The sequence below is a fragment of the Oreochromis aureus genome, linkage group 7, assembly GCF_013358895.1.
Source record: "Oreochromis aureus strain Israel breed Guangdong linkage group 7, ZZ_aureus, whole genome shotgun sequence".
NCBI classification, from domain to species: Eukaryota; Metazoa; Chordata; class Actinopteri; order Cichliformes; family Cichlidae; genus Oreochromis; species Oreochromis aureus.
The window spans coordinates 28730525-28757863 of NC_052948.1; the positions used below are offsets into that span (position 1 = coordinate 28730525).

The 27339-nt window shown below is 44.5% G+C and overlaps 1 protein-coding gene across 2 annotated transcripts; it reads right to left on the bottom strand.

Annotated features, from left to right (window-relative positions):
• Positions 1 to 1997: 1997 nt before the first annotated feature.
• On the bottom strand, positions 1998 to 26837 carry mfhas1 (malignant fibrous histiocytoma amplified sequence 1). Of its 2 annotated transcripts, none has more exons than XM_031741358.2 (3): positions 23498 to 26837; positions 4874 to 5170; positions 1998 to 4071 (listed from the first exon to the last, which is right to left on the bottom strand). In XM_031741358.2, the coding sequence occupies exons 1-2, from the start codon at positions 26448 to 26450 to the stop codon at positions 5040 to 5042; spliced, it is 3084 nt and encodes a 1027-aa protein (XP_031597218.1). In that variant the 5' UTR covers positions 26451 to 26837; the 3' UTR covers positions 1998 to 4071; positions 4874 to 5039. The 2 variants fall into 2 exon arrangements, with proteins under 2 accessions (XP_031597218.1, XP_031597211.1); XM_031741351.2 differs by having other exon boundaries at positions 4841 to 5170.
• Between the last annotated feature and the right edge of the window lie 502 nt (positions 26838 to 27339).

Sequence of the window (27339 nt, forward strand, 5' to 3'; positions counted from 1 at the left end):
CTCACTGTTTCGTGGATTTTTTGTGTGCAATTTTGCATGCTTTTTTTTTTTGCAGCTCATTGTGTTCTACGTCCTGATCGGCTGTAGACCATTGTCAATCAATCTCCTCCGTGCTGTGTCTCCTGTACAGTACAGAATGCATTTAACTTGTCAAATTTACATAAAGTACTGTACTGTATGTTTGTAAGTTTTCTCCCCAACAAACACAACAATGTCAACGAAATGTGTTGCAACGTGAAACGCAGAGTTGGACTTCTGGACATGCTAATGGAATGTAGAAGTTAGCATATTTTTCGGACCATAAGGCGCATTAAGCAAAACAAAACAGTCAGATAAGTCAAACTTTATTTAACTTATTCTTCTTTCCGTACCATTGATTTGTTGATGTTGAATTCTCTCGCAGCTGCTCTATTCCCATGTTCTGGACGTGAAAACATGGTTTGATCTTTGGTTTCATTCTATAATACTGGACTTATTTTTCTACAAAGGTATGAACTTTGAGAGTGTTTAAACAAGAGAGAAAAGTGTGAAAATGCTGATGCCTGTCTGAGAAAAGTGTATAAAGTGTGTAGTGAGGGGTTTTACAGCCTTAAAACATCTATAATAATTGTAAAAAATGAAGCTGACTACTTCGTGGATTTCACCTATCGCGGGTTATTTTTAGAACATAACTCCTGCGATAAACGAGGGACCACTGTAGACCAGCAATCTTGACTTTGTTCACAGATTATAACTGCGTTTACGTTCAGCATAGAAATTATGGTGTGTGCGATGTATCTGGGAAGACAGTTAAATACTGTGGCAACACAACAAAGTTGTGATCCGGCTCTCACTCGATGAGAGTTGGCTCTTCTGATGCTTTTGCGCATGACACATCATTACAAGATAAGATGGAAAAACAAATTGGACTCTTCCACTAAAATTTGAAGCTACGTTCATTCCTGGTTTCAGTGAGTCTCCACCACAGTACTGACTGGATAAATACCTGGCAACTCATCCTCCACCCTCCCTCGTCTGCATGTGCTCAAACCATCTCAGCCTCTCTCACTCACTCACAAAGATCTTCAGCTCGGCCTCCTGCTTCTTTTATAAAAATAGGCTTACCCAGAATGCACTTTGTTAGTGATGATAACCAGATCAAACTACCAGCGTTAGTTTCTGCTTCTCTATGTCACAGATTTGAAACTGCTGTAGGCTATTCCCACTGTGATAAATCCACCACACTGATGCTGTGACAGGAGTGAAACTGATACAGTTTTTAACATTTTAAAGGTTTTTCTCTGGATATCTGCTCGACTTATAAAATGAAAAATGCTGCTAATTATAAAGAACCGATTCTGGAACCACTCATGTGTATTTGGAGGGCCTGAAATCAGAAAATATTTGTAGCATGAAGGTAAATTTTAGCATGACTTTATTAAATGATGTGTTCTAATGTGTTTTCCTGATTTTACTTTACATGACTTCCCTCTAGTGGGTAATAGAAATTATAATTAAAATTGATTCAGTGGTGGTCAATTTTTTTTTTTCACAAGCTGGAATCAAAATGCTTTATGAGGAATTTCAAGTGTCTGATGATTTTTCATTTTAAAAATTTAAGCGCTTGTATTCACTTCAAGGACTCTTCCAGTTATCTGCTGCACAAAAATGCTCCACCCAAGGGTTCATAAATGAAGCTGTGGCTCACAAAACTGCAGTTCCTCTGACATCCAGCAGAGGCAGCAATGAGACCCATGTTGAAACTTTACAGCAGAAATAACTAGAACTCACCTTTTAAACTGTATCAGGGCTTAAAGGGGTGTGGCCTTTTGACTGACAGGTGGATGGCGACACAGGTGGTTGTAGCTGCTAGCTGACGGCTAGTCTTCTCCTGATTAAATTATAAACTGAACTGGGCCTCTGGACCATGTTTGTGCAGTTGTGACCTACAAACTGTACATTTTCCCAGTGAAAAGGTGAAACTGTGTGAAGAGCGTGAATGAATGACACGGCGTGCAGGTATTAAAGCAGTCAGTGTTTATTTGGTATTTCATGATGAACTGTGAGACGCTGGAAGGAGCTACATAGAAAACCCCGTGTGCAGCCTCACAGTGAGTCATGCACATCATTGCACTGTAAAGAAAGTCAAAGCTCGAGTGGCGACACCTCAGGCCAACATACAAAAATAAAGATATTATTTACAAACAACAACATTTTCCCATCAGCACGTGTCAGTGTTTTCATCAGACAGTGAAAAGAAGTTCAACGTGTAGAAATCACTGTGGTTTCATTAGAAGATGCATAAATATCTGTACACGTGCCACATCCTCGGCCCGAAGGCTCGTCTGCTACCTTCACATCAGTGTGTTCATCACAGTGTGTCTGAGAGCGAGTGCAGACCACAGGCTCCGAAACCTCAGCAGCCCCACACCATTGCACACCCCACACTGTGGAAACGTTTGAACAGCTCAGTCAGAGGAGGATCTCCACACTCAGCGTTCCCGTTTCTCACGGCTGAAAAAATCAGTTTCATCATCTTCATGTAAAAAAAAAAAAAAGTTTTATTTTTTTTAATAAATTCACTCTGAAACGTCTTGTTACCTGTTCAGTTCCCTTACAGTGTGTCGTGAATAATGTTTGTGATATACGCTGCCGTAAACGTCACACGGTTAAACACTGATTGTGTTTATAGTTGCACACATGATAATATGTGATCATGTGACTGTTGTTGTTGTCCCAGTCTGAAATGTTTTAGGAGAAACATATATTCACCAGATAATAACGAAAAAAGAAATGTTCAGTGAACGGCTACATGGTCCTGCTAGTGCTGCTTTTTTCGTGGGTTTCATGGGAGATGAACTGAACCTAATTTGATGAACTTCAGAGAAGGAGAGACCGTAAAATAATAAATGTCCCTCTCGAAGCCCTGATGCTCTCAGAGCTTCTAGAACTTTGTTCATTTACTTATTTCATAAATGAACTTAAGTTCATTTTTTAATTAAGGTCACTAATGGGGTAAAACACGCCAGAGGAAAAATGGTTGAACTTCCTGCTGTTTTTGTCACATGTGGTTTTAAGACTTTCATGCATTTCCCCGTTAGCTCATCCCCGTTCTCCCAGAGGTAACAGAGCCAATCACCAATAATTTCCAATGTTTTCTAATTGTCAAACAGTAATTCTCATTATTTCTGCACTGCTAACAGTTTCTACACTGTTAGCTAGTAACCTCATTTTTATATTGTGAATCATTAATTTTCATGATTTCTGCATTTTTAACCCGTCATAGTTTTGTAATTGTTACCTTTACTTTCCATCATTTTCTAATTGTGAAACATTATTATCCATTTTCCCCATTGTTAGCCATTGTTTCCCACTGCTTTGCATTTTTTTCCCATTGCTTTTGTATTGCTAACCATTAAATCCCACTGTTTCCCACTGGTAAGCATTATTTCCCATTATTTTCTCACAGTCATGTGTGAGTTGTTGTTATTTCCCATTGTCTGTGTGAAATGAACACCTTCTGATGCTTGATACAGCGCTGATGCTGTAACTGCGTTTACGTCCTCCTGCTGAATGAACTCCGCTTCATAGCTTATAATCAGAGATCGTCAAAATGATGTTGCATGGAAACAAAGAGCTTGGGTGTGTGTGAGACATGTTTGAGGCCAAAGTCCTGCAGTCTGCACTGTCATCCTGTCACAGAGACAAACTGTGCGCACACATTAGTAACTGTGACCGCCGTCTTCCTGCTGTCTGCAGGTAAGTCCGTCCCACGAACACCTGAGAGCGCGTCGTGATCAGAGTCGCTCTGTGTCTCCAGCGGAGACCCAAACATCAGTTTCCCAGACTCACTGTATGAAATAACAGAAAATCCAGATGTCCTTCAGTCTTTACACCCGTAGATTCACACAGAAGGAAGTGGACGTTACTGTTCAGAGAGAAATGTGTGAAGCAGCGCGCCTCAGTAACGGGACTGAGGACGAGAATGAGGAGGAGGAACCCTCATTAGATGCTACAGACTGTGTGGATCGAGTCGAGCTCACTGAAGTTCTTCAGATACTGCTCAGTGCGACGTGAAGAGGGGTCAGAGACCTGCAACAGAAACAGGAAGTTAAATAGCTGCCAGGTGAAGAATGCAGATGAAATCAAAGAGTCTTTAATTCACTCGGTCTGAAGATCATGTAAAAAATGTAACTGTAGCAATGTTTACATAAAATCAAAGTAAGAAAAATAAGAAAAGCAAATGAAACTTCAAAACGAAAAATAAACACCAGGAATACGACTGAGAGTACGGTCACTGTATAGATACAATGAAAAAATATACTTTTTTATACTTTTAAATATAAAAATATAAAGACAATAGTAAAAAAAAAATATTTCAATTTAATTTGAATCATAAAGCTTCAAATAACAACAACAGTTGCCTCCAGACGTTTTATATTAAGATAAGATATAGACTACAACAATACACTGAAATCCCAACAATCAGATGACCCCCTATGAGCAAGCACTTTGGCAACAGTGGGAAGGAAAAACTCCCTTTTAACAGGAAGAAACCTCTGGCAGAAAAAAGAAACCCATTAATGATTAAAAAAGGCAGAGCGTCAGATCACACTCTCCTCAGTGTAATATCACAATACTAGTAATATTTGTTGATGCAGTATTATTAATTTGTTTTTATTATTATGTAAAAACAAATCTGTGTTACAGATTATAAAATGTGGAGGTTTTCTATCCATCGCACAGTGTCGGTTGTTTTTATGAAGCTGATAAATGAAATCATTATTTTTTATTTGTATCACCTGAATGTTTGTAAACAAAAATAAAAACAGAACAAAACATGCATCTGGTGATCTCTGACCTTCGCTGCTGTGTTTTGTAATTACTGACGTACACGTGAAGCAGAGACCCGTTGAGCTGCTCGCTCTGACTGTGGAGGAGGCGAAGTGGTGGTTGGCGGCTCAGAAAGGTGACAGACGTTGGAAGCCGGAGGTCGGAGGTGGAGGCTCTGGTGACGCAGTGAAGACGAGCCAGGTCGGGGTAGATGGGTGGGCGGGGCTTCATTTGAGACAGGGGCTGAGCACGGTGGGGGTCGGGGGGTAAACGAGGGCCACGTTGACCCGCTCCGAGCCGTTCTTTGGACAGACGATCTCGGTGAGGCCTTCGGGCCGCGGCTGGCTCAGCAGCTCACCTGCAACAGCGAGAACATCAAAGACGCTTTAATACAGGAAACAGGAAACAGATTTTCTCTGCGGAGGAAGTAGGACATTCCTGAAACATCACAGAGAAACCATCACATGTACAGAAAGCAGGATGCTCTGGTTTTAGGAACAGAAGAGGCAGAGCTGCTCTGCTGTTATCAGGGAGGAAAAGTTCTCCTCCAGCATTTCAGATATAAAACAATAAATTATCTGATGTTGGACCAGGATGCTGGATGGACACTGATCTGCCAGTCAGACAGATCTCAAGGTAAATCCACCTCCAGTGTCTGGAAATTTCTCCTGTTCTCTCCTGGATGTTTAGTTTTTTTTAATAATAAACAGCTGGTACAAATTTAAATAACTGAAGACTCACAGACATCTACAGGCATCAATAATCCTTCACACTAAACTCCTTTTACTTGTCCTTAATAAGAACCTGCAGCAGCAGAAGCTTTTATGAATTTGGCCACAAGGTGGCAGCAACGTCCAGCTGTGACTTCATGCTGCAGAGCAGAGTCTCACCAGCAGGGGGCGCCTGGTCGTCCTCTGTAAACCACACTTTAAGGTGAGTCCTGGGTTTAGCTGCAGGTTTAGCCAGTGCACACAGCTGGGGGTGTCTGAGGTCAAAGTTCAGCCCGGATTCAGATTTAGGACAATTTTTCCCCTCATTTTTATGTAATTTAAAAGTGCAGAGGAATAAATGCGTTTGTGTTACTGGGGAGAATTTCATGTTGACAGCTCTGAATTTTCTTCAGGCATGACCTGCTGATAAAGATACTTAAAAGGGGAAATGGTTATAGGAGGTTAAAGGTCGAGGCAGTGTTTAGTTCAGTGTCTCAGCTCTGATGCTTTGCGGGGTGTTTTTCTTCTACTTTCTCCTCCTGTTATTATAACTTTTTGTCTTGTAAAGAAATAAAATAAAAGTCCTGAGATTCTAAAAATGTTTGGTGTTTGTAAAAAGCAAAGACGAGATTTCTGTAATGCAGTAACAGGTCTGTGCTCAGAGCTGCACACAGGCGGCTCTCTGACTTCAGTTTCCTGCAGGGCTGAACGCCGTTTCTGTGCACGTCTCCATTTATAAGGCGTCCTCATCGTTTGTGTTTCCGCTGTGGATAAAAATACGATTAATCACGCACACACTTCCTGTGTGACCCCTTGTGTGTTTTTCTGGTAAACAAAGAAAAGCTGCCATCTGCAGATCGACAGAGCCATTCTTTTTCCTTCATCGTCATCACGGCTCCCTCCTCATCGAACAGCTCAGAGCCCAGCCGGCGACTGCTCGAGGAGGTTCACACGAGCTCCGCCGGGATTCGGTTTCTCACTTAAACCATGTTTTTAAATCATTTCAATATCGTTTTCCATCCATGTTTGTTTCTTGCTCTTCAGCATCTCTGTGTGTGAAAACTGGACTGAGTTAGTTTGAGCTTTTAGCCACGTGTTCTCTTTATAACTCTAAGCTGCACTTTATGAAATGATCAGAGCTCTTCATCTTTCGATGGATGGACTGATGAGGGTGGATGACCTCAGGAAGCGTGTGACACGCCCTCCTGTACTGTTACCACTTGGAGTTCTAAAACACCTTTGAGTTGCTGTTATTTCCTGTTTTATTTTGAAAATCTCATCAGTTTCCAGATTTTGAATTAGCATTCCTTATGTTCTCCTGGTTTTAAGTTTTTCATAATTTACTCTCCGACACTCGGCTCCACCTGGATGTTTGTTGTTGTAGAGCGCTGACTATTCAGCCGCCGACAGAGACACGCCCACTGCATCACTCTGCAGCTTTGAGGAGCTGATAACATGATTCACTCTGCTGCACGAACAACACTGAGCACGCTCCATAGCCAGCGCCTGGATTACACTCACATGATTTTCAGGGCATCAGCAGCAGAAAAATACTGTGATCTGGCTTTATCTGACACACACGCACACACACACACACACACACACCTAATATCTTAACCTGCAGAGAGATAATGCAAGCCTCCTGCTGCTCGTCACTGAAGCCTGACTTCTTTTTTTTCTGTCACCGTGAACATTTACACATATTAAATGCCAGATGTGCTCGTGATGTCGGATGATTTGTGGTGACCTGCCACATTTTGAGCTGACTGATGTTGAATCTCCAGGATTTTCAGAATAATTCTTCCTGGTCAGATCAATCTGTTAATCTGGCTTTTAGTCCCAGTGTGCCTACAGAGCAGCAGACCATCAGTCATTCAGCAGGTATGACAGATCATTTTGCTCTCAGGAGCAGGAAGGTCAATGTTTCGAGCTGTGACCTTCTAGCAACTTCCTGTCATCATTATGAGCCACTGATATTACACAAAACTGCATCTCAAACATTCAGCTGCAGTGAGAACCAATCATCAAGCTCCAGAGCTGAAAAACAAAGCTGACGCTGAGGAGCCAAAACCTGCAGTTCCTCTAATATCCAGTGAGTCAGTCCCCATAAATTATCGTTAAAATGTCAGAATTTACAGCAGAAATAAAAACGTCGAAGTTATTGTGAGGATTGAGAGTTTGTGTTAAGAAACATTAGTTCACATCTTTAATGATCCTCTAAAAATCCAGCCTGAAATATTTTACACCCAAACCAGAGTTTTTCTGGAAGCAGTAATCATCAGAGTGGGTAACAGAAACCCAAAGGAGTTCCACAGGGGTCTATTATCGATCCTCTGCTTTTTATTGATGTTTAAATTTTACTTTTGCTTGTTAGAGCACAAAAAGTTTTCTCCTTCATAACAACTTGGAGCCTTTTGGAGCATTTTTAATGCCATCATCTAACTTAGCATGCTGCTAACTTACCTACAGGCTCCAGAACAGGTTATTATAAATCTACGGGTGGTGTCATGGTGGCTACGTCTCAAAGAAATTAAGCAGATTTGTTTCTGATGGATGTTTTTACATCAGCTGCCTCAGACATCACTCACAGCCCGTCTGTCCGTCCGTCCCTCTCAGCAGCACTTAAACCATTAGGCTTATTGATCGTGTGCGTTCTCTCTAAGTGTCTGCAGCTGCTGGCCTGAAGCCAGCGTTACAGACAGTCAGAGTAACAGTCAGAGACGATTATTTGTAAGGAAAAACAGCTCTATTATAACCATTTTATTAAACCCGAGAACTGCAGAGCAGCCAGGAGTACTGGGATATTTCACATCTGAGTATTTCTGCAGGTCTTTGCCACCGACTGTGTGGCTGCAGGAGCTACTGCTCCTCAAAATCACTTCAGCTACAGTTTGTTTCTAACCTGCTGCTGAGCTCTGCTGCCACGACCGGAGATCAGATGTTTATTTCATCAGTGGAAGCAGCTGACGGCTCACACATCCGGCTGTGTGTCCTGAATTAGGCCACAGCCTAATAACTCCTCCTCCTCCTCCTCCTCCTCCCCCTCCCTCTGACTGAAAAGAGTCACGCAGAAACCCACAAAGACCTGATTTCAAGGAACAGGAATGTTCCTCCCCCCTCAAACACCATCAGCAGGTAGAGGAGTCATGTCCTCCTTCCTGCTCCTTTGCTGTCAGCCATAAAAGGGAACAGCCTCCACTCGCAGAGAGGAGGAGGAGGAGGGGAAAGTGTACCCGTCTCCAGGAAACTCCCACTGGGATGTTTGGAAAATGAGAGAAGTAGTTTCGCTCCATTCAAAAACTGCCCAGACCTCCGATTTCACTTCCTCCTCTGTTGTGAGGATGACTTTGAGGATTTGTGAGAGAAGGTCTGCAGCGGGAAGGTTATTCCACAAACAGGAAGTTAGTCTGCAGCCAGTCAGACCCTCGGGAAGTTTTTCAAGCAACGCTGACAAAAATCTGATGGTTCCACTTTTTAAACAGTCTCAGGTTTTAATTTTTCTCTGCTGAAGGTAAATGTTGGAGTCATTATGAAGAGTTTCCAGTGCTCGCGCTCTGCTGCCCTGTTTTATTCACTTGTTAAAGAGAGATTTTCTTTTATTTCAGTGACTTTTTTGGCCACGATTTAGCTCTCTACATAAATTTATAAAACCAAACTCTCTGGTTCTGTTTCTGGTAAACACAGCAGTCTGTTAGTCTGACAGTTTCACCTTTCCTCACACTAAACAGGAATCTGTGTTCACACAGACGAGCTCCTGCTGACCCTCAGTAATGTGACGTGACAGTAAAGAACCGTATTTAAGGCTCATCTGATGTTTGAATCAGTTCATCACTGTGAACACAAACAGGTCTGCTGACTGTTCACAGTCTCGCCTCCCTCCTCCTGGCGTCACTCATCCTGCTGGAATATTTGCTGTTTAAATATTTACAGCCTTCGACCTGAAATAGAAATGCGTTCACGAAGCCGGAGAGGCCACACAGAGAAGTCTGCAGAGTCACCCTCGCTCCATATTGATGAGGGACGATCCCGTCTCTGCTTTCACCACTGCACACAGAGCGAGGCGATAACTGGGCCACGGTGACGACCCGGCTCAGAACAAAACATCACACGGGAACAGAAATCTGCTTAAACCGCTGCCAAGAGATTTCAGGGGACATCATCGACCTCAGCCGACCCCTCGCTGTCCCGCTGAGAGCCGTGAAGCTGCTGCTGTACAGCGTCTGATGAAGACGAGTCCTCACTGAGACTCATTGTTTACAGGGTGGAGACGCTTCAGCCCATAAATTATTTTATATTTCCATAACTATCTCATGAAGCAGCTGCAGAGCCAGCACCCATATACTGTATATAACAGACAAACATGGCCACTGTGACACAAACTACCCGCACAACAGCCAAATTAGGTGATGTCATTAAAAATGCTCCAAAAGGCTCCAACAGCCGAGCAAACTTTAAACCAAATACAGTTTAAAGAGGTGACTCACTGAAACGTCTTCTCCCAGTACACTATCATTTTTCTCTGATCAGGACTGAAGTTTGAACTTTGTGGTTGATAAACATTTAGTCTCCATATCAGAGATGATCAGTATCAAAGGATCTGATTGATAAACGCTTCATAGTTTATTAGAGCACACAGCTCAGATCATCTGGGGGTTACTGAGCACTTTCAGACCACGCATGTGTTAACAGTAGCCGTCTGGTTGGGAGCGTTTGTCTTTTTCCAGGCCTCACTGTGTGTGTGCGTGTGTGTGTTCCTCTGTTTTAACACACTGAAGTGTTAATCCTCAGACTGAGCCGATGGCCTCTGTCAGCCTGGCAGCAGCTGCTCCTCATTCATTCATTCTCGTCGCTTCGCAGCTTTCTTCGTCGGAGACTATTTGAAGAGGATCCGCGAGGCGGCCGAGCTCTGGTTTCTGCTTTAAAGGTCACTGAATGTGCCTTCACATCTGCTGCTGCTGTCACCACTGTTAGCAGCTCAGGACTCAAAGGTCAGAGGTGAAAAACAGCAGCTTGCGATGTGCATTTCAACCAAAGACAGGCAGCAAAGCACCAGAAAACCTCCACGGCCCACAGTTCACACTGTGAAATACAGCAAACCATAAATACACAGTGAAGTGCAGACGAGACCCCGGACACCACACGAGGATCTCAGGCACAAAGAAAAGGCTGTGCTCTATCTCTAACACTGAAACACTCATGAAAAGGACGTTTCAGGAGAATCTAGTAGATTATATTACCACATCATTATTAACTAGCTCAAATTAAGTTTCTCCACATCAGCTCTTCACTGACAGGAATGAAAAACTAAATCTGCTGACTTAATTTCTGCTCTGTAACCTCACAGCAGCGTCAGTTTGAACCTTTCCCAGAAACGCCGCTGAGCTGTGAGCTCTGCCGCTCTGAGCCGAGGAAGTGTGAGAGCAGGATCTGCACTCCATAAAATCCAGGATATGTGAAATGGAGCAGAATGAGGCGGCGGGATGAGTCTCAGAGAGCCGCCTCAGACTCTGGCAGACCCAGATATCGTGACCGCACCGCTAATCTCCTGCGATCAGCAGCTGTACTGGCAGTGAGGCCGATGCTCAGGAATGCATGGCCTACTTCCAGAGCGCAGGAAAACCACCAGAAATAACTGCAGCCGGTCAGCCGGCAGGTCTGAGCGCAGCCACGCTACCCGAGCAGCAGGATTAACGGCCATCTCTGCTGTGGAGGTATGAGAGGAATGTGGGCGCGCTGCTGAGGATCCAAACGGTGAACGGTGGACCGTCTGTGTTTCTGTTCTGGTGATTTACCTGCCAGAGAATCTGAGCTTCACACGCAACTATTAAAACCGCACAGGATCGGCACAGCTGCTGTGAAACTCACCAACACTACTGCCACTGACATATCTCACTGAATGTCTGAATGTCTGAATGTAACGAGGATTCATGATGAAGCATTTCTGTTTCCTCTGATCGTTAAATAGAACAAACGTCAGAAACTTTCACTTCCCTGTGCAAAACAGCCTGAAGCTCCTCTCACATCCTGGCCTCAGCTTTCTCTCCAAAGCTCCGGGATTCCCCAGAAATCTGCTGCTAATAATCCTCCACTCGCCCTCTGTGTGTGTGTGTGTGTCCAGCTGTTGACATCTGCTGTGTAATGACATTAAATGGTTTACAGCTGAGCAGATAATTTGGGGTTATTTCAGCGTGGTGTATTTCCCACCTCCTCTAACATAAAACTGAATAAACGAGCTGATTATGTAAGCCGCTAAATGCCCCCGATGGAAATCTCAGTTCCAGGAAGCGTATTTCAGTGTTTCCTTTCAGTCAGACTAAAGCAAACATTTTACAAAAGGGATCTTTTTTGGAAAGGTCACAATTTTTCCACCCTGACGTACTCAGGCTGACGTGCTGTGACCCAACTTCTGTTTTCAATATGACAGAGTTGGTGTCACAGAGATGCGTTTGCAGTAAAACAGTGAGGAGGTAGTAAAGAACGTTTCTGTTACACGACAGAAAGCAAGCGAGGCTCTGGAACAGAACCAGGATACACAGCAGATCACACAGAGCTGTGCACCGAGCAGAGGAAAATACAACACAGGTGAACCTGGGAAAGTGAAGACAATAACGAGGGTGTGAACAGGAAGAAAGGAGAAAAGGTGAAAGAATGAAAGAGGGACAGTACAGCAGAGGTCAAGTCAAAGTAATAATAATAAGGCAGAAAATAAAGTAAAGATTGGACAGAACGGTTCAGGTGAACTCACTCAGGAGAAGAAAAGGGTAGTAACACAGCGAGGTACAAACAGGAAACAGGAAGTAAAATGTTATAATGGTGTAGGTGAACTCAGGACAATAAACGAGTGGGACAGAAACATGAAATATGTCTGCATTTATCCTGCTTAACTCAAACATCTTCACACATACGATCACTCTCAACATCTATTTGTTTTAAAAACTGTTTGAATATAAAACCCACATCTTTTTTATTTTCATGTTGATCATCTCCCTGTGAATGCCACGTTATCTTCTCTGTTTCTGTTTCACGTAAGTAACGCCACGCACCTTCACTCTGAACATGTCAACAGATGCCGAGGATCAACCAGCCTCAAATGAACCGATGCTACCCGTCAAGATCAGGCTCTTCTCATCACATCATGTATCTGGACTGATTTCACTGTTTTAGTGAAACCAGTCGGAGGTTCTTCGACGTCCTCTGCTCTGCGAGGTCATTATTCTGCAGTCTGATCACATGACCCCAAAGCGCTGTTACATAATCTCGATAATAAGCAGAGCGCTAAATATGAGCAGCACCATAATTACAGTAATACCCCCCCAACCCACACACACACACACACACACACACACACTTTGTGTGTTACTCAGCCTCAGGCCGACAGACCAACAGACAGCAGATCTCATCCTCACACTGCAGAAACACTGCAGGGGTGTTCAGAGGAGAAGGCGACGAGAAACGCTCCAGCTGCTCCGACAAGAACCAACAAGAACTGGGGATCAAAAAGCCGAAAGCTCATTTTAACCAGACAAGAATCTGAAGGCCTGACCTCGTGGTTCAAAAACATGAATTACAGTTTAAAGCACCAAATCTGACTGAGCTCAGAGGGTGTTTAACAAGCTGGAAACAACAGGAAGTAGGAGGCAAAAAGCTTGAAATGTGACACTTTAACCTTAAGCAGCACGTTGTGCCTGCTCTCTCTCTCTAATGATGGGAAAAGAAAAAGGCTGCGGTAACGTGTTGGAGGTCAGACTCATGGACTGTAAATACTCTAGTTTAGTGAGCGCGGCGTTCTCCTCACTGCAGTCCTGTGTTTGTATCTCAATGGTTTTTATGGCTGAAGGCTGTGTTCAGTTCAGCAAACAGTGGGTCAGCATGACGACAGCAGCTGTGGCGATTGGATCCATCTGTCCAGAGCTCGTAATCACTGAATGTGTAAAAGTTAATAAAGCAGCGGTGCTGTAGAAGAATATTAGCAGGCGAGATCTCTGTGTCATCACAGGAGGATAACTACAAAGTAAATATGAAGCAAAGGCAAATATTCCGCCTGTTTCAGCCGTGACTTTTTTTAATCTGCTTTGTGATCACAAAGCTGAAAACATGAAATAAAAGCTGCTGGTCTTCACTGGGGTTAAAAGGCCGTTTTGGAGTGTGTCAGCCAAAACATTTCAAATATGGAATTTAATGAGACATGAAGAGTTTCTTATCTGCAGAATGGAGATTAGATTTAACTTTGTCGCTGTGCAAAGTGCTGAAATACAAAATAGAGCTTCTGAGCAGACGTGCAAAAAAACAGTTTTATATACAGAGAGAGCTGGAATATAAGGTTAAAGGTTAAAGAGCTGGAGCATGAACAAAGTTTGTTTTCTGTACATAGTAACTGCAGGATGTACAGTTGGCTGTATGTACAATACAAACAATGTAAATGTCAGAGGTTCAGCCAGTGGTGAAATCAGAGCGGGAATATGCTGCTCCAAAAATTGCAAACTTTTGTGTTCAGTAGTTGTTGGAAAGCAAGCCAAAAGGTGCAAATAACCCGGGGACAGGTAGGTTCAGTGACAAGCCATCTATACTGCAGTGTTAGTGTGTGCTGCACAGGACACCAACACTGCAGACCAGTGTCAGCTCTAACTGTCTGCTGGGCTCAAAGTCCACATCAGTCTGTGCACAGAAACCATAAATCAGGCTTCTGGCGGTTTAACATCCCCATAAAAATCATCTTAAACACACACATTGTGTTCCAGACGTGGACTGTGTTTGCATCCAGGGAACGAAGCCGTTCCTGCAGCACTCACCGAGCTGCTCCCACTTTTCACTTTCCACATTACCTTCTTAAATTCCACTGAAAGTGTGAGCTGCGATCAATGAACGAGCCTCCCGCGGTGCGTTTACTGTCTAAGCTGCTGACTGAAAGATTGAGGCTGAGTCTCCACCTCCGGCAGGCCCGGTGCTGTCTAAATAAAGCTAACTGTGCCAGGAATAAACCTGGAAGGAAACTGTAGAGACAAACGGATGTGCTCTTATTGTGAGCGGCGGCTGCTTTCTGAGTAGCTGTAGGGCTGATGTTAAGGGCGTCGGGATTCCTAATTTACTGAGCTGACAAACAGCTGCTCGCGGGGAGCAGACGTGCTTTCAGCAGCCAAACACCTTGCTGCGGCCACGCTGCCATTTAGCCGTCAGAGCTCTGAAAACTGATGAATGTTCAGTTACACTTGCTTTTTTTTCAAACTCAAAGGCCATGCTGCAAACAGCACGTCTGTGCTCAGCGTTTCTGATCTAAAAGCAGAAGTTAAATGACTCATCCATTCTGAGCATGAGTAACTCTCTAACTCTGAGCTAGATTACACATCAGGAGTGGTCTTCAGCTCTTCAGCAGGTCTTCATCCCTCCTCCTGATGACTCTCCTCAGGTCGACTCATCTGTGGTTAGCTGATGAGGAAATCCTCCACCCTGCCAGTCACATGTCTGAGCAAACAGAGCGGGATTACAGCGTGGTGATGTAACGGGATTGCCTTCCTCACCATCTCATTACGCTTCACTCACATGAACAGAAAGAACACAAATGCCTGTCAGGTTGTCCCATCAAGGCGAAGCTCGAGTCTGATGCTGAAACTTCACAGAAACCAGACGTGTCTGAACAGGCGGCCTGAAAGCCAACCATCGCTCATCATCCGAGAACAAACCACAAACCTTCTGCTTCTTTATTCCAGCACGGACCAAAGTTCCCCAAAGTGATAATATCAGTGTTTGCCCAGTGAAGGTCACATGATCTCACTGAAAGCGCCCAAACAACCATAAATGGAGTGTCTAACAAAAAAAAAAAAAAAAAAAAAAAAACTGCTTTCATCGTTTATGATGTCAGATCCAGCATGAGTTCCTCTTTTAGGCACTCAGTGAATACATTGACGAGTTCAGACATGTTGCTCCTCATCCTCACACACAGGTAACTGCTCACCTGAGACCATCACAGATCCTCTGATGGATCTGATGAATCACAGTGGATTCTTCACACACTGAGATGTTTATGAGCCGTGTGACAGCTGTGGACGACTCAGTGACGAATTCTTTGTTCAAGCAAACATCACAAGGCAAAGAAAAATAATGACGTTTCATTCTCTGAAGTCTTAATTAAAAAAAAATCTTAAACTGCATATTTTCTTTTATTGCATTTTCCTTCTTGAAAGACATTTGAAAAATAAAATATGTCATAAATGTCATATCTGAAATATGACAAAAAACTGCTCAGTCAGAAAAGAGAAACAAGGGTTACATTTAGTAGGTGTTTAAGGGGTAAAGAGTTAAAAAGAAATGCTTTAAGTTTGGTTGAAAAATTAAACGTGAAAAGTTTTAGTCACAGTCTGATAATAGGATATGAACTTTACCCAAGTTTACCTCTGTACATTTGTTATAAAGGAAGAAACATTTTGTGTTATAATTTAAACATGAATAAAAAGTAGAGCACCGACAACAGAGCCCTGTGGAACGCCACATTGCTCCATTCTGGTTTTTGTTACAGTGATCTCTGAAGGTTACTACTTCCAGTAAAACTCTGGTTTGAGAGTAAAACTTTTCAGACCAGATCTTTAGAGGCTCATTACACATGTGGACTCATGATAGAATTTAAACAAGTGATTTATAAAAATCACTGCTCCATGAGTGCTCAGCCGATGCTCGGTGAAAGGCTGCTGACAGCAGTCACACAAAAGCCTTTAGCTGGCAAACACAAGGTTTATTATCTGCCAAACAATCTGTGACTCTGCTTTCAGAGTTAGAATCAGATGATGCTTGCTTACACACTACATCTGCTCAATGACGAACTTGTAAAGTCATAAATGTGTCAGCAACACATGAATCGCTGTAACCTCGTGCAGCAGAGATATCAAAGATGCTGTGTTTGAGTGTTTCATGGAATATTTCCACTAATAATAAAAATGGAGCATAAAAATTCAATTCAATTCTTGTCTGTCGCCTTTTTGGTGCAGATTGAGGTTGTGTCACCAGAGTGGGTTTATGGGCAGAAGGGGCACTACAATCAGTACCATAACCTCCACTTATACCCAAAATCTTGTCAAACGTTGCCATAACATTAGAGTTAGAGAAGCTCTAACAGCCCTCTGAAGGTCAAGGGTGTGCTGCAGACATCTCCTGTTCCAGCTGTTTCACTCATGCTCTGAACACTCTGTTTATTGCAGTTTTTTCTACTTTTGGAACTTCTGTTTAAATTGGGCAACCAATCAGAAGAAAGTTGTCTTAAAGGAGGAGGAGCTAAAACTGCTGTTTCCAGGCAGAGGATAAACTGATACTGGCTCAACAGCATCCAAAACGAGAAATATAGAGATGAAGATGAGTAGAGTAGGTGTGCTTCGAGTCAGTAAAAACCTGTGACATCATCACGGTGAATAAAAAACATATGGAAACATCTTTAAAATGTGTTCCCAGGAGGCTACCTGTTTTCATATTTCCATATCAAATGATTTAAATTTGATTTATGTCCCGTCCAATAAAATCCTGCTCAGACAAACAGCTCAGTGAGTTAATCCACAGTCGGAGCCTCCAGTCTGAACACGCTCAGACTGATACCTGGCTCAGGTTCAGGACGGGCAAACATGTGACGCCGTGGCAGCCTGAGGCTAAACCACCTCTGTGCGGTGAAGACACAAAACACGGGAGGTCGGCGTCTGCAGGGCGTGAACACCTGACGGGCTGGTAGGTCGCATACAGACTGCACTGACTGCAGCGCCACAATTAAAGAGGCTCTGCTTCAGACCCCGGCTAATCCCAGCACATCCTCTAACTGGATTAACTGTAGATGCACAACAAGAGTGAAAGTGCTCAGACCAGAGCTGCAACACGTGTCTCTCTCACTCACACACACACACACACACACACACACACACACACACACACACACACACACACACACACACACACACACACTTCTGTTAAAGTTTAAATAAATTCTACATACAGAATATAATCTCTTAGTTACTGTCAGTGTGAGTACAGTCTCTTTGGTCTGTTTAGGTTTTGGTCTTGCAGTCTGAGGATTGTTGGGGGGGGGTTCATGTTGTGAGCATGTGCTCAGACTAAGGTTTCCTGTCGGTTCCTGAAGCTCCAGTGAGTCGGAGCTGTGAAGTCAGGATTTTTGAGCAGAAGCTATTTTGACTGCTGTCTAATTTAGCACCGACACGACTCCCAGTGAAGCTCAGAGAGGTATTTAACATCGACTGCTTCAGGCTGACAGAAATACCCACCAGTCACAGTGAAGGTCTAGACTCTCCAAAACAATGTGAAATACAAATTATCTTACAGCTGAGCCGATCAGCCAACGCCGGTCAATGAACACTGCTCCAAATGATCAAACTATAATCATCCTAAATTATTTCCCCAAATCATTTTAATGTTATACAACAAAAGGCATCTGACACTGGATCCAGGTCAGGACTGTCATACTGACAGTCAGGTGTGCAGTATATATATATATGCTGCTCTCAGATGATGGACAACATACACCACATGCACAATGCAGAAGAAAGCAACAGAATGATGAGCACATGCATCACTGCGAATCAGAATGTGCATGATCTTCCAATAATTCTTAGATTTTAAACTAACTCAACAGTTTTTGCAACTTTTCCCTCTTTTTTAACAGCTGGTCAGATGTGAAATGCTATCAGAAGCAACCTTTAAATGACAAAACTGTTATTAAGGACCCAGAGTCGGGCTGATAAAGCCCATTTTAGGCGTTTCTGCAAAAACAGGCCAGAGGTGCACAGTCAATGTGAACTCTGTGAGGTGAAGGTAACGCGTCACAGGTCTACCACACCTGTGTGCACTCAGTCAAAAGCAAACAGTTGAGCCATCAGCGTGGTGTGTTTCACAGTGAAGAACAAACACTCTGACTAATTATTACCGTTTTATTTTATAGTCTAAATGGTTTTAAAAATCTGTAATAGATGATCTGTGCTTCAAAAAGATATATAGACTGAAAACTGACAAAGCAATTGCAAATAGGCGTTTCAGTTGGATGCCTCCATCATTTCCACGAGCCTCAGATCCTCCCGTCCACACTCAACCACTTTAGAGGTAAAAAGTTATTAGCTTGAAAACAACAGGTTTTCACATAAAATGAATGTTTAAAAATTGGATCAAATATCAAAACTGTGGTCAGTTATTGCACTGATAAATTGATGAACAAATCATGTGAGTAGCTCACAGGTGTGTCAGGGAATAATGACAGTGCCGTGTACGGTGAGGATCAGCGGGAACCCCGGGGCCCCTCAGGATGGGCACCGGGTCGAACCTGCTGCAGTGTTTGCATTGGGGTCATAGTGAAGCGAGACAAACGGAGGAAACACAACACAGTGTGAGAAAACGCAAACATTTTTCAGTTCCTTCCACAGCGAGAACAAACTGTGTTTAGTCTGTTCGACTCTCTGGAGCTGAACTGATCAACACTCGGCAGCCAAAAATATCATGACCATAAAAGGCCCGAAGAAACACTCCGCTGACCGGCGTTAACAGGCAGATCTGCTTGCAAAGGTATGAGAGTGTGTGTGTGTGTGTGTGTGTGTGTGTGTGTGTGTGTGTGTGTGTGTGTGTGTGTGTGTGTGTGTGTGTGTGTGTGTGTGTGTGGGGACACTGTTAGAGGACCAAGACAAGTCTCTTTTTTCCTCATTGCCTGCTGATGTCGATTATCTATTCACATCTGCTCCTCTTATCCTGTTTAACCATTAAAAAAAACAAACAAACACCTGATCTCTATCGAAACACACAAAAATACACAAAATATCAAAACCTGAGGAACAACTGTTTAATTATAGTGGGATAATAAAATAGTAGAATATCAATTTTCACACATGGTGAAGGTTTTCTCTTTCATTAAGTGGTGATAATCAAACCACAGAGTACAGTTTTAAACAATCAGGTTAGTCTGCATCCACAGACTCAGATACCTGCTAATTGTTCTCAGCAACATCCAATCAAAAACCTCAAATTTCACTCAGCAGAAGTGAAGCTCTGCCTTCATGGATGCTTTGTTAGTACAGTAACCTCACTGCAGCCATGTTATTAGTCAGATGATGTTATTAAAAATGCTCCAAAAGTCTCCAACAGCACAAACACGCTCCACAGATCCAGTTTAGGTGAAGCCTCGAAGACAAGTAACAGCTACAACTATCTACCTGTCAGCCACTCCCATCATGCAAACTTTAAGCCTTAAAACAGGTGAGTTATGAAAACATTCTCCTCCATACAGGTGTCATGGAGGAGGAAACATTTTGTGCTTTAACAAACAAGAATAGAATTTAAATATGAAGAAAAAGCAAAAGATTGATAATAGATTCCTGTGGATCCCCACAATCCCTTATTCTGGTTTTTGTTACCCACAGTAAGAAAACTGAGTCACTGCTGGAGTTTCTGCTGGACGTCAGAGGAACTGCAGTTTGGCTGCTTCTGGCAGCAGCCGAGCTTTGACCTGCTAATCGTGACGTCTGCACGTTCTGTTCAAAGTTTACTTGTGTTAATTTTTAAAGGATTCTAGACCTTTTTTTTCTGTGACACGAATCAAACATTTACACCAAAATAATCAGAAGAAGTCTAAACTGTCCACATTCTGTTATCTAATCCTGAAGCGGGGCAGCACCTGCGTCCGCACACTGAACCTGAAGCCTGTTTCCTCTGACAGCCGCTGCTGGACTTTCCCTGCAAAACAAACCCTTTTTTCTGAGTTTGATGTCTGGGAGGAAGTGACTCCACGGCTGCCCACAAAGTTGTTTTTGTTTTTTTTTTAAAAAAAAGATCTGCTTTCTTTTTTCACGAAAGAAAAAAAAGAAAGAAAAAAATAATTTCCTGACGTGTTTGAGCTCATGGAGCTCTCACGGAGGACGTTCTCTCTCTTATCAGCTATAAAACGACTCGTTGAACATCACCGCTGTCATCATGAATCATATTTGCGTCAAATATTTCAGACCAGGCAGGGACCACCTTGAAACTACACAATTATTGATCTTTTTTTTGCTCATTTTAAAAAATGTGTTTCAGTTTTTACAGTCAGATATGATGGGCGGTTTTCATTCCCAGGGTTCATCATCCTCTGTTATCAAGCAGGGTGTGTTTACTTAACTTTAAATACAGTTCTTTGGTGACCCTGAGAGAAAACTTACTTGAACTGACTCGACATTTCTCATTGCAGATGGTTAATGAACCAACATGCTGATTAAAAGTGAGCAGCAGGTGAAGATCTGCAGGGTCCATGTGACACCTCAGGATGAGAATGTTTTGAATTTGATTAAACTGACTCCAAAATGGGGTTGACGCTCAGCCACTTTATTAGAGATATCTGTTCAACTGCTCATTAGTATCTAATCAGTCAATCACGTAGCAGCAGCTCGGTGCATTTAATCATGTAGACGTGGTCGAGATGCCTGCTGAAGTTCAAACTGAGGATCGGACTGATGAAGAAGTGATGAGTGTGGCATCTGCATGAAACTGCTGATGTGCTGCCATTTCCCACAAACATCTCTGAGTTTACAGAGAAAATATAATACTGCTGCTCTACGGAAAGCAAGCTGATAGAAGGTAACAGGAACTCAAATAAGCACTTGTTACAACCAAAGTATGCAGAACAGCATCTTTGAACCTAGCAGCAAATGAGCTACAGCAACTGAAGAGCACACTGTGTCATTCCTGTCAGTAAGAACAGGAAAGTGAGGCTGCAGTTCACACAGACTAACAAAACTGGACAACAGAAGGTGGAAAATCTAAATCATGACGCATCACGTCAGGGGAACTTTAAACTGAAAGGTCAGAGAGAAAACGCAGACTGCTCTGTGCAGAACCCGGTGACAGTGGGGAGAAGAAACTCCATAAACTCAGCATCACAAAGTAAAGCATAAATGAAACCACGCAGATTCAGCTTCACCAAGAACACCTTCTTCAGATAATAAAAATGAATATCACAGCAGATCACAGCACTAAAACTGAGAATATCAGACGACTTCTTTATCGGTACTGACCTCACGTGTTTGAGCAACAAATTTGTGCTTCCACGCTTTTATTTTGTCCCCTAACTTCCTGTCTGCACAGGAAGTGTGGCATTAGTGAGCCTGCTGCTCCTGATCAGAGCCTGAAGATCTCCCAGAGCAGACAGAGACTTTTTTTTCTGCATCAGTCTGATAATCATTGATCGACGTTCACGCAAACGATTACTGTGATTATTGATTAGTCAGCTGGTTATTTGGCTTGTTTAAATGACAGTAAATATCAACTCCACCTCCTGGAGCTTCATGAGGACTAAAGAGAAACCTCTGGGTGTTTCCCCACAGGATAAGGACCGCGGCACGTCTCCTCCTGTGGGAGTGTGTGTTAGAAAACCAATTTGCTTCCTTTAAAAAGTGCTCTGAGCTGAGTCAGCCTGCGCCGGGCTGCTGATGATCTAATGTGAATAAATCCAATAAAAGCAGCATGATGTAAGCGACACCTTACATCGCATCACGTGACTCTGCTGACCGCTTTATGGGTGCAGCATTGAAAGCAGGTCACTCTGCAGCTGCAAACAGAAGCAGCAGGATTAACTATGTCCCCGAGGCTGGGAGAAGGGGAGGGAGGGGGGCATCCTGCACCTCTGTGCACCTCCTCCTCCTCTCTGTCTAACCTGATGTCAGAGGCCTTTGTTCGGCTCTCTGAGGCATCCTCTGCATGTTTCATGGAGCCTCGTTGAGATTCAGGGCGTGACTGAATCTGATTAACTGGAGCCGCAGAAGCACCAAAGCGAATCTGTGGAGGTAAATGTCACGCTCATGTTACAGTGAAGTCAAACAGGAAGCAGAAACACCGTGAAGTCCATTACACTCAAAGAAAACTCGAAACCCTTCGGTCTACAGCGTCGTTTAGAGACACGTCTGCTTCCTCTTCAGTATAATGGAATAAACGGCCCAAAGTGCTAAAAAAGACAATCAGTGAAGCACAAACTCAGCGACCTGCAGGGCGTCACCCGACCTTCCACTGGGTTATTAGCCCATTGCTGCTGTTAGCCAGTTTTACTCCTATAAAGCCCCAAAAGTCATAAAAGGGAATAAAAAGCAGGCACTGCTGCTGAGGTGAAATCAGAGATCAGACATCCATCATCGTGCATGAACCTGAGCTCAGACTCCAGACTCACAGAGCCACCCTGAAAACCTCTGAAGAAACAAGCTCAACCAGTTTCCTACATAGAGGAATTTTAAATGAAAAACATTTAAATCACCTCCATCTTCTTTAAACTATTACATTTAGAAAATGGAATAATAATAATAATAATAATAATGATAATAATAATAATACATTAAAGCACATTATACATATTATAATACATTATGTTTTCACTTCATTTTAACTGACTTTAATGAGCTTTTATATTTTTCATTTTTTATTACAGACAACATATGCTTTTGTGTTTTTGTATAAGATCAATGGTGAGATTTACTCTCACTCAGAAATATAGTGAATATAATCAATGACAAAACAAAATAATGGTTCGATAAAACAGAATGTGACAAAAAATATAACTAAAGTAGCTCATAACTATTAAAGTTTTTTAAGTTATTTTACTTCTATGAGCTGTTTTAGTTTATTCTACTCCACTGAGCTGTTTCAGTACAGACATTTCCTAATTTTTGACATATAGAAAGTTTTTCTCTGTCTTGCCATCTGTCTGTTTTGTTTTGAAAAATAATAATAACAGGCACATTTGGGGTGCGGGGGTGGGGCCTATCCCTGCCCAGTGGCCCTGCAGGAGTTTTGTCCGGCCCTGTGCATCCAGCATTCAGGTTTCCATTAGCAGTAAAAGGCTCACACAGGGACTCAGAAGTACTTTTACTTTTACTCATATGACATTGTTAATATAAACAGCTATAAGTGAGTCTGTGACTGATCTGCATGTATATGGGACAAAGCCCCATCCTGACTGTTGGTGAGTGAAACGGAGATTAATGAGGTCTTACCTGGGAAGGCGTGTGGGTTGGACGACCCTCTCTTGAGGCACTTGGAACAGAGAACATGTACAGAGTAGTGCAGACCGGGCCACTCCTGCAGCAGCATGTTCAGCTCCTCCACCAGTGGGGTGATGGCCTGCCAGGCAGTCCAGATGTTGGGCAGTGAGGCGTGGCTGGCGATGGAAAGAGTCTCCACCTGCAGCTTTCCTTTGGCAGGCCGGTGGCTGATCACCACGGGAACTTTACCCCGATAGGCGAAGATCTGGTGCTTGCCGTCTGAACGCTGCACCACGTGGCTGTTGATCTGCACGCTGAAGCGTGCGAACAGTCCAGGAGGAAACAGGAAAGGGAAACTGTACTGGATGTGCAGCTGCTCCACGGAGAAGAAGTTACACAGAGGCAGAGAGCTCCCGCCGGCTGAAGCATCCACCTGGACCTCCTCGCTGCTGACGTAGCTGGGGAACTTGTACCACACAGTCGCGCCATTCAGAGGCTTGCTGCGGGGTTTGTTGATGCAATAGCAGATCCCCATCTTCTCCAGTAGCTCCATGATGAGGTGGAGGTCCTGCTGGGTCTGGATGAGCGGTCTGAGGAGCAAGCGGATGACATTAGAGGGTAAGAGTCCATGCTGGAGGAAGCCCTCAACGTGGTGCTGCAGATGGGTGACCCTGAGGTTCTCTCCCTTCTCATCCTCTATGACCAGACTCACCCTCCCCTTGTCCCCTCTCTCCCCCTCAGAGAGGAGCCGGTCCAGCAGGGTGGACTCATCCCTCTGGAAGAACACATTGAGAATTGCGATGAATCGTGGAAGATTGTGAAAAACATATTCCTTCAGTGTGAGGCTGTCCTCAAAGTAGAGCAGCTTCCCGCTCTCGTGCAGGTAGGATAAAGCGCTCTGCAGCCGGTCCTCGGTGAGCCCCGCCTGCAGGCCCAGGCGGGCTGAGTCCCACCACGAGAGCCACAGGTCTTTGGGCTTAAAGTGCAGCTCCTCCAGCATCTGCCAGGACTTTGGCAGCACACGATGGAGGTTGGGGAAAATCTCCCTGTGTTCTGCAACGGACATGAGCTTCTCTCTCAGCCTTGGGATGTTCCTCTGAGCACCTGTGCTGCTAACTCTCAGGACAGGAGAGAGGATCTGCAGCCGGTGGTTCAGCATGTACTGCAGCTGGGCTTTTCGGCGCCTCAGGTTCTTGTCAGTGACACCGTAAAAGAGGACGTGAGGGCTGGAGGTGCGGACGTTGTAGCCCTGCTCCAGAGCCTGGTCCACCTGCAGAGCCAGCCCCCTTAAACTCTGGATGTCCCTCTTCTCCTGCAGGCCAATCTGCCTGTGGATGTCCAGAGTCTTCTCCTCCACCTCCACCTCTGCACACAGGTCTGTGTGCGTGCCCACCAAACAGACTACAGCATGGGGCACTTTGGCGCAGAGCAGGTGGAGGAAATACCCAACATGGGTGTAAAAGTTCTTGGGCGAGTACATTTTGAGGTTGATGACGAGAATGTAGAGAGCACCGGGGGAGAGAAAGAAGGGTTTGATCAGGTCGTAGTTTTGCTTCCCTGACAGGTCATACACGAGGAATGTGAGGTGGCGATCAGCGTCTGCCACCCAATTGGTGACTTCAATTCCTTTGTTTCCCTGGTTACTGCTAGCGTCCTGCTGCGTGCTCACCAGGCTCTGCCTCAGTCGGGTTTTCCCTGCGTTTTGGGTCCCCATCAGGACCAGTTTGAGCCGCGGCTTCACGGCAAACTGAGAGTGCGCAAGCTCCTTCTGATACACTGCGATGTATGGGATTCCCTTCATGCACACCTCGTACGGTGGCTGGATCAGAGGGTTATCCTTCACTTTCCAAATGTTCACTTTGGAAAGCTTTCCAAAATTATCTGGAAGAATGGCTATTTGGTTACCCTGTAAAACGAGCTCCTCCAGATTCTCCAGCTCCACGATGGAGTCAGGCAGATATGTGATGCTGTTATTGTCCAGCCACAGGTTCACCAGCTTCCCCAGCTGGCCGATTTCCTCTGGAATATGAATCAGTCTATTCCTGCTCAGGTAAAGCTCCTCTAATCCCATTATGCTCAAAATAACCTGGGGAAAGTTTTCAAAGTCATTTGAGGACAGATTGATCATTTTGAGACTTTGCAGGTTGCCGAAGGAGGGGGGCAGCTCTGTGAGGTGGTTCCCGTCCAACATCAGGCTCTCCAGGTGCTGCAGGTGACAGAAAGTGTGGGGTAAGGAGGACATGTGGAGGCTGCTGAGCCACAGGATTTTGATGGACTGCAGCTTCCAAACGTCCGCTGGTAACACCTCGAACTTGTTCCCAGAGCAGTCAAGCTCCTCCAGCTCACCGAGGGCCATGATCTCGGGGGGGAACTGGTTCAGCTTGTTGTGATCTGCGTCCAGAGTTCGCAGGCGGGCGAGGCCGGAGAACGACCTGGGGAAGTCATGCAGGTCATTGAAGCTCATGTCGAGCTCCTCCAAAGACTGCAGAGCTCCGATCTGAGCCGGCAGGTGCTGGATTTTGTTGTGACTGATGCACAACTTCTTCAGCCCTCTCAGCTGCCCCACGCCCTCAGGAAGGCTCCTCAAACAGTTGTGGCTCATGTCGAGCTCCACCAGCCGCCCCAGCTCAAACACTACCCTAGGGACAGAGCTGAACTTGTTCCTGCGGAGGACCAAGACGCGCAGGTTGTTCAGGGAGGATCCCAGGCCGTCCGGCAGCTCCTGCAGGGAGTTGTTTCCCAGGTTGAGCGCCTCGATGTCGGCTATGTCCTCTGGCAGGATGATCTGGTTGTTTTTGGAGCACAGGGTGAGCTGCCGCAGGTTGCTCCGCAGCTTCCTGGAGCGGAGGGCGGCATCCCTCCACAGCCTGGCCGTTTTCAGATTGTTCTCCTTGTCCTCCATGGCGCTGCAGCCGGACCCCTCCTCCTCCGCCTCCTTCTCCTTGTTTTCATTGAGAGTTTTCATGGATCCTGAGCAGGCAGCATGGTGGACGGAGTCCCTCAGAAATCAGCGCGCTCCTCACCCACAAACCCTCCTCCTGAGAGGGCAGACGATTCGCTTCGAGTCGGGAAATGATCGAGTTTGTTGAGAGGAGCGGGAGGCGTGTGCGCGGCCGCGGAGGCATCCTTTTCTCCTGCGCCACTCAGCACACAATAAAGGCAGACCTCAGCGCTCACAGCTCCGGCTTCAAACCCAAGCTCCGGAGCCTCGCTTCTCCTCCGGTCATCACCGCCGCCCTCATCGCCTCCATTAGCCGTCCTCCGCCTCTTTCCGTCCTGGTGGATGTGCGCGTTTGTGAGCGCTTTCCGAACCGCCGTGTCGCTTCCTGGGAGCGGGGAGTGGAAGTGAAGGAGCAGCCGCTCACTGCGTCAGATCTCTGAGCCCTCCTCCTCCCTTTCTCCTCCTCCCTTTCTCCTCCTCCCTTTCTCCACCTCCCTGCTCTGTGGGGAGCAGCAGGAAGAGTTGGAGGAGAAGGGAAAGTAATCGGAGGGTGAAAGCTGCTTAAACTGTGCAAAAAAATTCAGACCAAACACAAAACAGTGTTCATTTCGACAGAAACATTTCTGCCGAGACAGAGAGACGATCAGCTGATGAATGCAGAATTTATAAATAAAGAAAATATAAATAAATATTCATGTTTACACATGCAGAGGCTCAGAGTCCAAAGAGGATAAATGCGAGTAAAAAAAATAAAAGAATAAAGGTGATAATATGAGTGATAAAGTCTGAACATGAGCCCGAAAAGAAGTAAAAGTAAATTTGAGTTCTCTGACGGCAGAAGGACTCTGCCTCCACCTGCTGGTCATGATGTGCAAGTACATCAACCAGCACGTTTAATTCCCAGGTGTCTCCT